Genomic DNA, 13,666 nt, shown 5'->3' with positions numbered 1-13,666 from the left:
CTGCTCTTATCGTCACTGGACTTCTTTGGAATTCTAAGATCATCTTTTTTAATGACGTTCGTTTGTCCCTTGGTAAGAAGGACTGCCTGGTTGTAGAATCCAAGAGTACTCCTAGAAATATCTTCTGGGATTCTGGCTTTAAATGTGACTTTTTCCTGTTGACCACCCATCCTATTTCCTCTAATACTGCTATGACCCGATCTCTGTGTTGTAGCAGAATGGCCCTTGATCGTGCCACAACCAGAAAATCGTCCAAGTATGGAATTATTGTTATTCCTTGGTTTCTTAAGAAAGCCACCACCTCTGCTACCAATTTGGTGAAAATTCTTGGGGTGGATGCTAGACCGAAAGGGAGGCATTGAAATTGGAAGTGGCAGGTCATGTCCGAGAGACTTACCGAGAATCTCAGAAGCTCCTGAGAAGAGAGATGTATCGGGACCTGATAATACGCACTCTTCAGATCGAGAGTGCACATTACCGAATCTTTGTTTATAAGATGAATGATGGACCTGATCGACTCCATTCTGAACCGTTTGTATTTGACGAAAACGTTCAGAGGTTTTAAATTTATTATTGTACGGGATTCCCCTGACGGTTTTGGAATAGAAAAAAGAGAGGAATAGTGACCTGCACCTATTTCTGGAGTAGGAACCCGAACTATAACCCCGGAGTCGAACAGTTTTTGTAGGTCTAGAAACATAGGGGAATCTTTGGCTAACATTGTTGGTAAGATACACCTTTGAGGTACGCGGGATGTTAACTCTATTCTGTAACCCTCTGAGATTATCTTGAGGACATAATCGTTGTCTGAGATCTGACTCCATTGTTTGAGGAAGAAACTTAATCTCCCGCCTATCCCTATGGCGTCATTGTTTCCTTGGTCTATAGCCAGAACCGAACAAGGAATTCTTACCCCTTCTATTCTGAGCGTAGGAACTCCTAAAAGATCCTCTACCTGATCTCCATTGTTCTCTATACTCTGGAAATCTGCGGGGGGGAGGGGGAGGGGGGAGAGGCCTCCTCCGAAAGGGCTGAAACTTCTTGGGTTTATCCTCGGGAAACCCTCTTTTACTATCAGCTGCTGACTCTAGGATGTCATCTAAAGCCTGACCAAATATTCTGGAACCTGAAAATGGAATGGCGCATAATTTATTTTTGGATGCATTATCCCCCGACCAAGATCTAAGCCAAATAGCCCTTCGTGTTGCATTGGACAAGGAGCTATTCCTAGCCGCAAATCTCACAGATTCAGCTGATGTATCTGCCATAAAGGCCGTGGCTGACTTAATGATAGGCAGAGAAGCAATTATATCCGCCCGTGAAGTCTTATTAATTAAATGTTCTTCCAGCTGTTCCATCCACAGGAACATGGATCTCGCTACAGAAGTAGCTGCGATGTTAGTTTTTATTAAAGCTGCTGAAGTCTCCCAGGCTCGACGTAAAAGGATATCCGCCTTGCGATCCATTGCATCCTTAAGACTAGATGAATCTTCGAAAGGTATGGATGTTTTCTTTGCCACCTTGGCTAAAGGGACATCTACCTTCGGAATCTCTTCCCATGTCTTGATCTCTTCTGAATCAAACGGAAGACGGTTTTTAAACTCTCTGGACATCACCAATCTTCGCTCCGCATCTTTCCATTCTTGCGAGATCATCTTACGTATGTGTTCACTCACCGGGAACACCGTCCGTTCCTGATATGTGAGCCCTCCGAACATCTGATCTTGTCTAGATCTCGGCTGTGGATCTTCTTTCACCTGCATAGTACGTCTGACCGCCTGGACCAGTTCTTCTGTTTCTTCAAATGGAAAGTAGTACCTCTTCCCTTCTTGTTCTTCTACTGGCAGTTCTCCTCCTTCTTGATCAGAACCTCTATATTCTGATTCCGCCTCCGACGAACCATCCTGAACCTCCTGTTCTGGATCTTTCCTTGGTCTTTTACGAGCCGGGCCCGGACTGTACACTTCCCGTTGTGACATTGAAGCTAAGGAATTCTGGACCTCCTCCCGGATTATATTCCTCATTTCGGACAACATTGATGGTTGTTCTTCTCTGACAATTTTCTTAATACAAGAGCTGCACAGATCCTTCTTGTATGTTTCTGACAGTTTTGTGTTACAAAGAGAGCACCTCTTAGATTTAGTCAATACCTTGCCAGACTTTTTAGACTGAGGGAGGGGAGCTTGACTGGCCTCTTTATCCTAAATGTAAGAATAAGGACAAGAACGGCTCAGTGTGTGCAGGCGTATATTTGAGTACTCTGCGCATTGCGCACTTACCCCTATCTCCTCATTCCTGTTCTCCATATCTTCTGTGGAGAAATACTACTATAAGTACATGATCTCATATGATCCCATATGTATAAAAGGGATATAGCAGCGTCTGCTGCACTCACCCTTGGTCTCCGGCATGTCTGCAGCAGACTGCTCGCACGTCTGTCCTGCAGCAAATATTCTCCAGGGATTCACTCCGGCGCTCTCCTACCATCAGAGGAAGCGCTGGATAACCATCTGCGAGTGCCCTGAGCCTTGCGCCCTTAAAGCTGCATACTTCCGCGTTCCACCAGGTGGAACGCACGCCGAGATGGCCCCGTCCCCGGATGTGACGTCACCTTACCTGCGCCTGACACCGGACGTACTGCACTCGGTCTAACAATCCTACTTCCGCGTTCCACTCAGTGGAACGCACGCTGCTGCCGCTGGCGCCGGACCTCTTGCGGCGCCTCTTCTCCTGGCGCCCGAACCGAGAGCCCCCCACCGGGAGGAAGCGGTTCGACCCAGGAGCTCGTCCGCTCGACTGGTCTTTTGGCAGAGGGACTCCCCACCGGGAAGTTTCTGCCTGGGGCTTAGTGATGCGGGGAAAGGATATTGGCGTTAGCCGCACGATCCCCCGAGCCCTCCGGACTGGTGAGTCTTCCCGCTTGTATAGCGCTGTATCCTCTCGTGTGTCCCTCCATGCAGGGACAGGAAAAACACTGAGGAAAAGGGGGTGGAGTGGGACCTTTTAACCTCTCGTGTTGTGTTTCCTGTCCCTGCAAGGAGGAGGAGGACGTCCTCCAATGTGCTGTCAGGGGGACGTCCTGGAAAAATGTGTTGAAAGATACTCTTTAATACTGTTTGTGGACAAGCCAAACTTTGCAACAAAGGTTAGGATGTTGAAGACAGTTTCGTGGCAGAGGTTATACATCATGGCTTGACTGAGTATAGAAGTAAGACACAAGATAGTAATAAAGCATCAGCAAAGTGTCTACCAAGAAAAGATTTCAAGCAGACATTTAAGTGGTCTTATTATTGGTATATTAATTTATTGCTGTTTTTTTTTTTCTAAGATTTCTGTATTTTATCTCTAGTCTTTTTTCTTTTAGTGCGAACATGTATGTCTTCATAAGATATAGAACGCACCAGGGGCCCATACATCTGACCAAGAGGCTGGTGGGGGCCCAGGTCCAAAGTCCATACCAGGGCCCACAGGACTCTAGTTACACCACTGCCTACATCCACAGAAGATCTGTGGTCACTTCTCCAAGTTGTTTCCCTGCAGAGTTCTTTCAAAAACTTTGTGTAAGTGTATCTAGAAGAAATGATTTTGTTTTCAAGGGAAATGTTGGTCACAACAAATATTGATTGGACTTAGATTTGTTATGCTGCACATTCACTTTGCGTTTTTTTTTATAATTGATAAAAATAGTTTATTATAACGTCTATTTTTTTTAAAACATTCTTACTTTGAAGCATTTTTCCCACACCTGCCTAAAACCTTTGCATGGTACTGTATATACCAGTTAAGAATTACATTATTAATCCTATCCTAAGCTGCACGCCATACAACAACCATTTTGCTGGCTGAATCTTTTTCACGAGATCAAGCAGCAAAGAATCTGACACTTATGAGGCATTTCATGAGCAGATATTCATGAGGCACTAGTTACTTGCCAACTGAGACCACATTTTTCTAATGCCTGCCTCTATACTATATGCATATCATGAGTATTCTTCATTGATATTAATCCCCTGTTGAGGAATTAGTGATGTGAATATTAGCACTGAAGCTATATGAATTGCTAATGGGCTTTTTTAAGCAGCAAAGCCTGTCGAAGCAACACTGTAATGTAATATGGTATACCTGAAACGGTCCCCCTCCTGCACTGTACGATTCATACATATATGAGTTTTCGCTTAAATTTAACGTCTTGTCTGCTCAAGAAACGATGAAGCTGATCTGCTTTGGTCAATCACACCAACCAATACATAGCCAGACGAAACATTTGAGCCTTTAGGCCATGTTCAGATAAATGCTGCAATTTATGGATTGGTTACGTCAATGTGCGGCTGGATGCACTCGCCTGAATCGTGGACGGATGCAAGAGCTATTCGCCATTTGCACAATTAGTGTACGCTGACATTTTTCGCTACATGAAAACCATTTATGCACGCAGTGACCTAATAATTAGTCTGCTGCCTGATTGAGGAAACAAATTTACTGTTGTCTGAACTAGTCCTTATATGTGGAAAAAAAGGCAAATCAGGATAATTAGGGGAACTGCATTGTGTGAACACATGTTGAAAAAAAAGTAGCTTGCATCTCCTGCTTTGGTATCAGAATTCCAACTTTTAGGGGGAAAAAAAACAAAACACTAAGTTTTTTATTCTGATAGTACAACTCCATCCATCAAAGAGAAGTAACCGGGCTAAAACGTGTACCTCGACCTTAAGGCTATGTGCTCACGTAGGAAATGTGGTGCAGAATTTTCTGCACTAAATCTGCATCTCCTGGCAGAAACCGCAGGTGCGTTTTTTGTGCAGATTTTACCACGGTGGATTTCTATTAATGGAGGGGTACAGAAACGCTGCAGAACTGCACAAAAGAAGTGACATGCACTTCTTTGAAATCTGCAGCGTTTCTGCGCAGATTTTTCTGCACCATGTGCACAGCTTTTTTTTTCACATTGATTTACATTGTACTGTAAATCACAGTGCAGTTCTGCAGCGTTTCTGCTGCAGAAAAATCTGCAGATCTGCACTAATTCTGCATCGTGTGCACATACCCTAACTCTGCTGCCAGACTAATTAATCTCTCTCCTCTCTACACCCCTGCTTCCCCTCTTTGCAAATCCCTTCACTGGCTCCCAATTTCCCAGAGTATCCAGTTTAAACAACTAACACTGACCTACAAAGCCATCCATAACCTTTCTCCTCTGTATATTTCCAAACTAATCGCTCAATATCTTCCCTCACGTAATCTCCGACCCTCCCAATTCCTCCTCCTTTCCTCCATGCTTATTCGCTCCTCACCCAATAGCCTCCAAGACTTTTCCCGAATATCCCCCATCCTCTGGAATTCTGTGCCCCAACACGTCCGATTATCCACCACATTTGGATCCTTCAAAAGAAACCTGAAAACCCACCTCTTCAAGAAAACTTACAACCTGTAATGACCACATGACCACCTCAACACTATCGGAGCTACTGCAACCCTCGACCTACTGTCTCCTTCCCCATAATCCTGTAGAATATAAGCCTGCAAGGGCAGGGTCCTCGCCCCCCTGTATCAGTCTGTCATTGTTAGCTTTGTTTTCTGTAAGTGATATTTGTATTTTGATGTAACCCCGTCTCATGTACAGCACCATGGAATTAATGGTGTTATATAAATTATAATAATAATGTGTATAGATTAAGCTTTATTCAGCTCTCTCTCCGACAGCTTCAGTAAGAGGAAACAATTCCAGGTTCTAATGGATAAAAGCAGACCAAGGAAAAGGCTCCAGCACCAAAAGGAAAAAAAGACTTTTTTTTTTTAAAATACACACTAAAACTTATAAAAAACGCTTAAAAAAAGATTATGAAAAAAAAGATTAGGATCAATAATCTTACATGTTTCAGGTTAGCAACCTTTCTTCATAGCATATAACATGAATAGCTCTGAGTAAGGGTTGCAAACCTGAAATGCATATGACTATGGATCCTAATTTTTTTAAATCCACAGAAAATGTTATGTTTTGTTTTTCCCCTTTTGGTGCTGAAGCCTTTTCCTTGAATTTATGTCATCCAGTTTACAGATGTGTAATTCGACTCCATATATTTGTGCATTTGGGCATACTGGGCAATACTAAGGAAATCCTGAAAACATGACCTGTTGGTGGGTCTTGAGGATTGGAGTTGAGAAACACTGCTTTAGGTGCTTCACAGGAATTAACCCCTTCATGACCTTGGGATTTTTCGTTTTTCCGTGTTCGTTTTTCACTCCTCTCCTTCCCAGAGCCATAACTTTTTTATTTGTCCGTCAATTTGGCCATGTGAGGGCTTATTTTTTGCGGGACGAGTTGTACTTTTGAACGACATCATTGGTTTTAGCATGTCGTGTACTAGAAAAAAATTCCAAGTGCGGTGAAATTGCAAAAAAAGTGAAATCCCACACTTGTTTTTTGTTTGGCTTTTTTGCTAGGTTCACTAAATGCTAAAACTAACCTGCCATTATGATTCTCCAGGTCAATACGAGTTCATAGACACCTAACACGACTAAGTTATTTTTTATCTAAGTGGTGAAAAAAAATTCCAAACTTTGCTTAAAAAAAAAAAAAAAAAAAAAAAATGGCGCCATTTTCCGATACTCGTAGCGTCTCCATTTTTCGTGATCTGGGGTCGGTTGAGGGCCTATTTTTTGCATGCCGAGATGACGTTTTTAATGATAGCATTTTGGTGCAGATACGTTCTTTTGATCGCCCGTTATTGCATTTTAATGCAATGTCACGACGACCTAAAAAATGTAATTCTGGCGTTTCGAATTTTTTTCTAGCTACGCCGTTTAGTGATCAGGTTAATGCTTTTTTTTAATTGATAGATCGGGCGATTCTGAGCGCGGTGATACCAAATATGCGTAGATTTGATATTTTTTTTATTGATTTATTTTGATTGGGGCGAAAGGGGGGTGATTTAAACTTTTATATTTTTTTTATTTTTTTTCACATTTTTTTTTAACTTTTTTTTTTTTTTTACTTTTGCCATGCTTCAATAGCCTCCATGGGAGGCTAGAAGCAGGCACAACGCGATCGGCTCTGCTACATAGCAGCGATCTGCTGATCGCTGCTATGTAGCAGAAATGGAGGTGTGCTGTGAGCGCCGACCACAGGGTGGCGCTCACAGCTAGCGGCGATCAGTAACGATAGAGGTCTCAAGGACCTCTATGGTTACCATCCTGACGCATCGCCGACCCCCGATCATGTGACGAGGGTCGGCGATGACATCATTTCCAGCCGCCCGGCCGGAAGCGGTAGTTAAATGCCGCTGTCTGCGTTTGACAGCGGCATTTAACTAGTTAATAGGTGCGGCAGATCGCGATTCTGCCCGCGCCTATTACGGGCACATGTCAGCTGTTCAAAACAGCTGACATGTCCCGGCTTTGATGCGGGCTCACCGCGGAGCCCTGCATCAAAGCAGGGGATTTGACCTCGGACGTACTATCCCGTCCGAGGTCAGAAAGGGGTTAAAGCAATGTGGGGAAAAAAAATTCAAAATTTTCCTACAATGTTGCTTTAGACCCACATTTTTCATTTTCATAAGACTAACAAGAGAAAATGAACCATATACCGTATATACTCGAGTATAAGCCGACCCGAGTATAAGCCGACCCACCTAATTTTGCCACAAAAAACTGGGAAAACTTATTGACTTGAGTATAAGCCTAGGGTGGAAATTGCAGCAGCTACCGGTGAATTTCAAAAATAAAAATAGATGATCCATACCGTTCATTATGGCCCCATAGCCGTGCCATATAGTGCTCTGCACCGTTCATTATGGCCCCATAGCTGACATATAGTGCTCTGCACCGTTCATTATTGCCCCATAGATGTACTATAGAAAGATGTACCATAGAAAGCTGTGCCATATAGTGCTCTGCACCGTTCATTATTGCCCCATAGCCGTGCCATATAGTGCTCTGCACCTTTCATTATTGCCCCATAGCCGTGCCATATAGTGCTCTGCACCGTTCATTATTGCCCCATAGCCGTGCCATATAGTGCTCTGCACTGTTCATTATGGCCCCATAGATGTACCATAGAAAGCTGTGCCGTATAGTGCTCTGCACCGTTCATTAATGCCCCATAGCTGTGCCATATAGTGCTCTGCACCGTTCATTATTGCCCCATAGCCGTGCCATATAGTGCTCTGCACCGTTCATTATTGCCCCATAGCTGTGCCATATAGTGCTCTGCACCGTTCATTATTGCCCCATAGCTGTGCCATATAGTGCTCTGCACCGTTCATTATTGCCCCATACCTGTGCCATATAGTGCTCTGCACCGTTCATTATTGCCCCATAGCCGTGCCATATAGTGCTCTGCACCGTTCATTATTGCCCCATAGCTGTGCCATATAGTGCTCTGCACCGTTCATTATTGCCCCATAGATGTACCATAGAAAGCTGTACCATTGCTGCTGCTGCAATAATAAAAAAAAATGCCATACTCACCTCTCTTGCTTGCAGCTCCTCAGCGTCCCGTCTCAGCGTCTCTCCGCACTGACTGATCAGGCAGAGGGTGCCGCGCACACTATATGCGTCATCCCGCCCTCTGACCTGCACAGTCAGTGCAAGAGGACGAGAAGAAAGAGCAGCGCCCGGCGTGTGGAACGCGGACAGGTGAATATGTAATACTTACCTGCTCCCGGCGTCCCACTCCTTCCCCCAGACAGCTGGTCTTCGGTGCCGCAGACTCTTCCTCTATCAGTGGTCACCGTTAATGCTCATTAGAAAAATGAATATGCGGCTCCACCCCTATGGGAGTGGAGTCCACATTCATTTCTCTAATGAGCGGTCCCACGTGACCGCTGAACAGGAGAAGAGCTGCAGCACCCGGAGACCGTGGGACGGGCAGGGGGAGCGTCAGGACCGCCGGGACTAGGTAAGTATGCCTCAGCGCCCTCTCCCCCTCACCCGCCGACCGTGACTCGAGTATAAGCCGAGAGGGGCACTTTCAGCCCAAAAATTTGGGCTGAAAATCTCGGCTTATACTCGAGTATATACGGTAATTTGTTGTGCAATTTCTCCTGTGTACACAGATGTGTGGTGGAAAACTATTGTTTAGGCGCGTGACAGGGAAGCGAAGGAGCACCATCAGACTATCAGAGCACAAAACCATCTGGAATTGAGATTGGACGCCATGTCGCATTTGTAGAGCCCCTGAGTTGCTTAAACAGTGGAATCCCTCCCACAAGTGTGACTCCATTATGGAAACTACACCCCTCAAGGGATCTATTTAGAAGTGTGGTGAGCACCTTGAAAATGCTGATGCTTCACATTTTATAACATTAAGCCGTGAAAATGAAAAAATATATCTTTCCCACAAAAATGTTGCTTTAGCCCCAAATTTTTCATTTTTCACAAAGGTAAAAGGAGAAAGTGGATCATAAAATGTATTGTACAATTTCTCCTGAGTACACAGATAGCCCATATGTAGGGGAAAACTACTGTATGAGCCCATGGCTCGAAAGGGAAGGAACAATATGGTTTTGCTACGCCCTATGAGATTGTGGTGGATCTACTAATCAGTAGAGGAAACAGTGAGCCATGCAGGTAGAAGGAGGTTTATAGGGCTCCTGTCTGGAAGACATGGACGACTGGACGAGTGTCCTGCAAATTGATTAGCCTATGTCTACCCTATACATAAATGGACAAGGGGTATAACAAATAATGGAAAAATAAATACATTTTATGTTTTGAAGATGAATATAGAAAGAGATGAAAAGTGCGGATATATTTTTTGTACCCTTATCGCAGTGCACTAATGTAATATGGCATACTGCTGGCTTAAACACTCACCTGTGTATATTGTTTTGGCCTGAAGCTATAACCCCAAGGTTGGCAGCAGCTGAAAACTTCTGTACTACCGCCTGTGGTGTACTGTTTGGAGGAGATACTGTAATAGTCGCTGAACTCTCATTCATGCCAGTCAGCTTTGCTGTAGAATCGGAGCAAAAAAAGTTTAATTATTGATGGATACTCTGCATTATGATAAAAATATTTTACTAAGTTTTTATTCCTGCGGAAGTTGCGTTCACCCGCCACGACTTCCATGTCCATAAGTGGGCCCAACGCTGGTGAGAGGTAGATGCATCTAGTGCGCTGATTTTTATTGGTTGGCCTACACAATAACAAGACTCACTCCCATCCAATTACAAAAGGGATCCATGAGATCGGGCTGATCTACTGAATATGTGCAACAACCAGCACTGGACACATTAGATGGACGTTATGAGAGGGAATCAAATAAACATCGGGGAGAATCATACACATAATGTAACAACAATTTCTACACAAAGAAGCATTTCTAAATTAATCCAATAAAAACTTGATATGGATTGTGTGAGTAAATAGATCAAAATAATATTTAAAGAGAGGACACCAACTTAGGGGCTGCTTGTCTTTAAGTAAGTTTCTGCCCACAGGCTGTTGGTGTAAAAAAAAACAAAAAAAAAAACCAAGCCAAGCTTTACTTGTGCTACCTGGGTTCAGTGCTGTGTTCTTCACTGCCCAAGTCTCCGTTGTTTGACTGCATTGGTGATGGCATGTCGACAGAGCTGCAGCCAATCACTGAGCTCAGTTGAGGTAGATGGAAAGAGCTGCTAAGTTCAGTGATTGCCTTGCAATGTTGTCGACTTGATATCACCAATGCAGCCAAACAGACTGTGGTTGCAGCGAAGACTCAGCGCTGAATCCAGTAAAAGTAAGAAAAGCTCAGCTTGTTTTTTTTTTTTTTAAACACCTAAAATGAGCAAGTGGGCAATTTTGCTGAAAGAGAACAACCTCTGGACAAAAGTATTGAGACACCTACAAATCACACCATAAGAGCTTTTATTATATCATATTCAAAATCCATATGCATTAATATGAAGCTATAACCTCACTGCCTCTAAAACAGGTCCCCTTATCCTAGCAAGCTTTCAAACTTTGGAGATATATGTAGGAATATCTGCCCATTCATCCAGAAGAACACTTGTGAGGTCCGACACAGATGTTGGATGAGCGCGTCTGGCTGGCAAAAGGTCTTCCCCAAACTGTTCCAACATACTTGGAAGCATACAATTGTACAAAATATTATGATGAACATGTATGATGAAGCATCTAGATTTCCTTTCACTGGAACTATGAGGCCTAGGCCGACCCCTGATAAACCACCCAATAGCATTATCCCTCATCTACCAAACTTTACCTGAATGACTACATTGTGCCAAATGTAATGTTCACCTGACCTTTACCAAACCCAGACTTGGCCATCAGATGCCAGAAAGAGTAGCACTTTCAGTCACTCCACAGAACACATATCCACTGCTCCAGAGGTTGGCATTGAATACTTAGCATTGTGCATAATAATGTAAGGCTGCATGCAGTGGCTCGGGCCATGTCATAACTCATGACATAAAAACATGTCATACGGCTATTGGGTGCAGAGTTTTTGTGACGTTAATGACAAAGGAAGTTTGCCCTCCGCTCCTCAGAACCCAGTGAACCCGCACTAACTTTACATGGTCACCATTTAGCTGGTGTGGTTCCTACACCTTTCAATAATACCACTTATAGGAGAAATACTTAGGAGGGAAGAAATGACATGACCTTTTACACTGGTGGCTTGATTACAGGACCACGCTGATATCAGTGGGCTCTTTACTACAAGCAATCTGTCACAAATGTTATTAAACGCAGACGGAGTGGTGAGGGGTCAGATGGTATACACGGGGGACTGAATGAAAACCTGAATTCAGGGATGTGAAGTTGGGAATTGCAAAGTCGGCGTCCATTTTGGTGGAGTCGGAATCCGTATAAAACGGACGGTAAAATGGCAGTTCAATGCAGTAAGAGTTGGTCATTTTTTCATAATTTGTGAAAGTTATGAAATGTCCTATAAATGTCTGTCCTGTTCCTGATCTAAGGATCTCGGCTTTTAGTTGAGATGAATCTGTGCTGCACCTTATGTACATGCTCAGTAGTGAGGCAGTGCTGCTCCTTATGTACATGCTCAGTAGTGAGGCAGTGCTGCACTGTATGTACAGGCTCAGTAGTGAGGCAGTGCTGCTCCTTATGTACATGCTCAGTAGTGAGGCAGTGCTGCACTGTATGTACAGGCTCAGTAGTGAGGCAGTGCTGCACTGTATGTACAGGCTCAGTAGTGAGCAGTGCTGCATCTTATGTACATGCTCAATAGTGAGGCAGTGCTGCACTGTATGTACAGGCTCAGTAGTGATTCAAAAAAGATTACCGCACACTCAAGACTGGTAAGATGCAAAAGGTGTATGCCAATTTTATTGAAGAAAACAAAACAAAAAAGAAGTGGTTGCCACATTCATATTCATTTGAAATAGACAAAAACCCGACGTTTCGACCCTCCCGGGTCTTACTCATGGGGTTACTGAAAGGCAAAGAAACTGTATAAGACAATGTTTTACATAGGGCAACATTATAGAAAGAAAAAAAAAGGGGGGGGGGGGTAGGGGGGATAAACATACAAGAGAGGAGAACAAAACAAGATAACAAAACAGTACATGCAATAATAAAACACCAATAAGAGAACGAGAAGAACTATTATGTACAAAGCAACCTAGAAGGCGAGGTAGTATGGTCAGGAACAACAAAAGGTTCTAGTAACAGGGTATAATAACAAACAAGGTATAATAATAGAGAAGCATGGTAATGAACTGTACAGTGTATTACCTCAAGTCCTTTGACATAGATGCATAATAGTGGCAGTGGTAGGGGGTGTACGACCGATCCCTTGTTAAGGCACAACCTGTCATAGTGACACTAGGTACATAATAGTTCTTCTCGTTCTCTTATTGGTGTTTTATTATTGCATGTACTGTTTTGTTTTCTTGTTTTGGTCTCCTCTTGTAATTTTCTCCACCCTCCTCACCCCCCCCCCCCCCCCCGTTTTTTTTCTTTCTATAATGTTGCCCTATGTAAAACATTGTCTTATACAGTTTCTTTGCCTTTCAGTAAGCCCATGAGTAAGACCCGGGAGGGTAGAAACGTTGGGTTTTTGTCTATTTCAAATGAATATGAATGTGGCAACCACTTCTTTTTTGTTTTGTTTTCTTCAATAAAATTGGCATACACCTTTTGCATCTTACCAGTCTTGAGTGTGCGGTAATCTTTTTTGAATGATTGACTTGACCTCACGGTCAGTTTACCAGCACCTCCTTGTCCCTGACCTGAGTGCACACCATTTTCCTTGTCTACCAGGCTCAGTAGTGAGGCAGTGCTGCACTGTATGTACATGCTCAGTAGTGAGGCATTGCTGCATCTTATGTGCATGCTCAATAGTGAGGCAGTGCTGCACTGTATGTACAGGCTCAGTAGTGAGGCAGTGCTGCACTGTATGTACAGGCTCAGTAGTGAGGCAGTGCTGCACTGTATGTACAGGCTCAGTAATGAGGCAGTGCTGCACTTTATGTACAGGCTCAGTAGTGAAGAAGTGCTGCACTGTATGTACAGTACAGGCCAAAAGTTTGGACACACCTCATTTAAAGATTTTTCTGTATTTTCATGAGTATGAAAATTGTACATTCACACTGAAGGCATCAAAACTATGAATTAACACATGTGGAATTATATACTGAACAAAAAAAGTGTGAAACAACTGAAAATATGTCTAATATTCTAGGTTCTTCAAAGTAGCTAC

General features: G+C 43.5%; 1 protein-coding gene across 2 annotated transcripts in view; it reads right to left on the bottom strand.

Annotated features, from left to right (window-relative positions):
* AP3B1 (adaptor related protein complex 3 subunit beta 1) overlaps positions 1-13,666 on the bottom strand; it is a 354,978-nt gene that overhangs the window by 18,753 nt on the left and 322,559 nt on the right. For both annotated transcript variants that reach the window (XM_069749950.1, XM_069749942.1), the window contains exon 26: positions 9,814-9,952. In XM_069749950.1, the coding sequence (XP_069606051.1) occupies positions 9,814-9,952 (139 nt within the window). The remainder of the gene's footprint in view (positions 1-9,813; positions 9,953-13,666) is intronic.

This window comes from Ranitomeya imitator, chromosome 1, assembly GCF_032444005.1.
Source record: "Ranitomeya imitator isolate aRanImi1 chromosome 1, aRanImi1.pri, whole genome shotgun sequence".
In the NCBI taxonomy this organism is placed as follows: Eukaryota; Metazoa; Chordata; class Amphibia; order Anura; family Dendrobatidae; genus Ranitomeya; species Ranitomeya imitator.
This window is presented reverse-complemented; position numbering and strand designations above follow the sequence as displayed.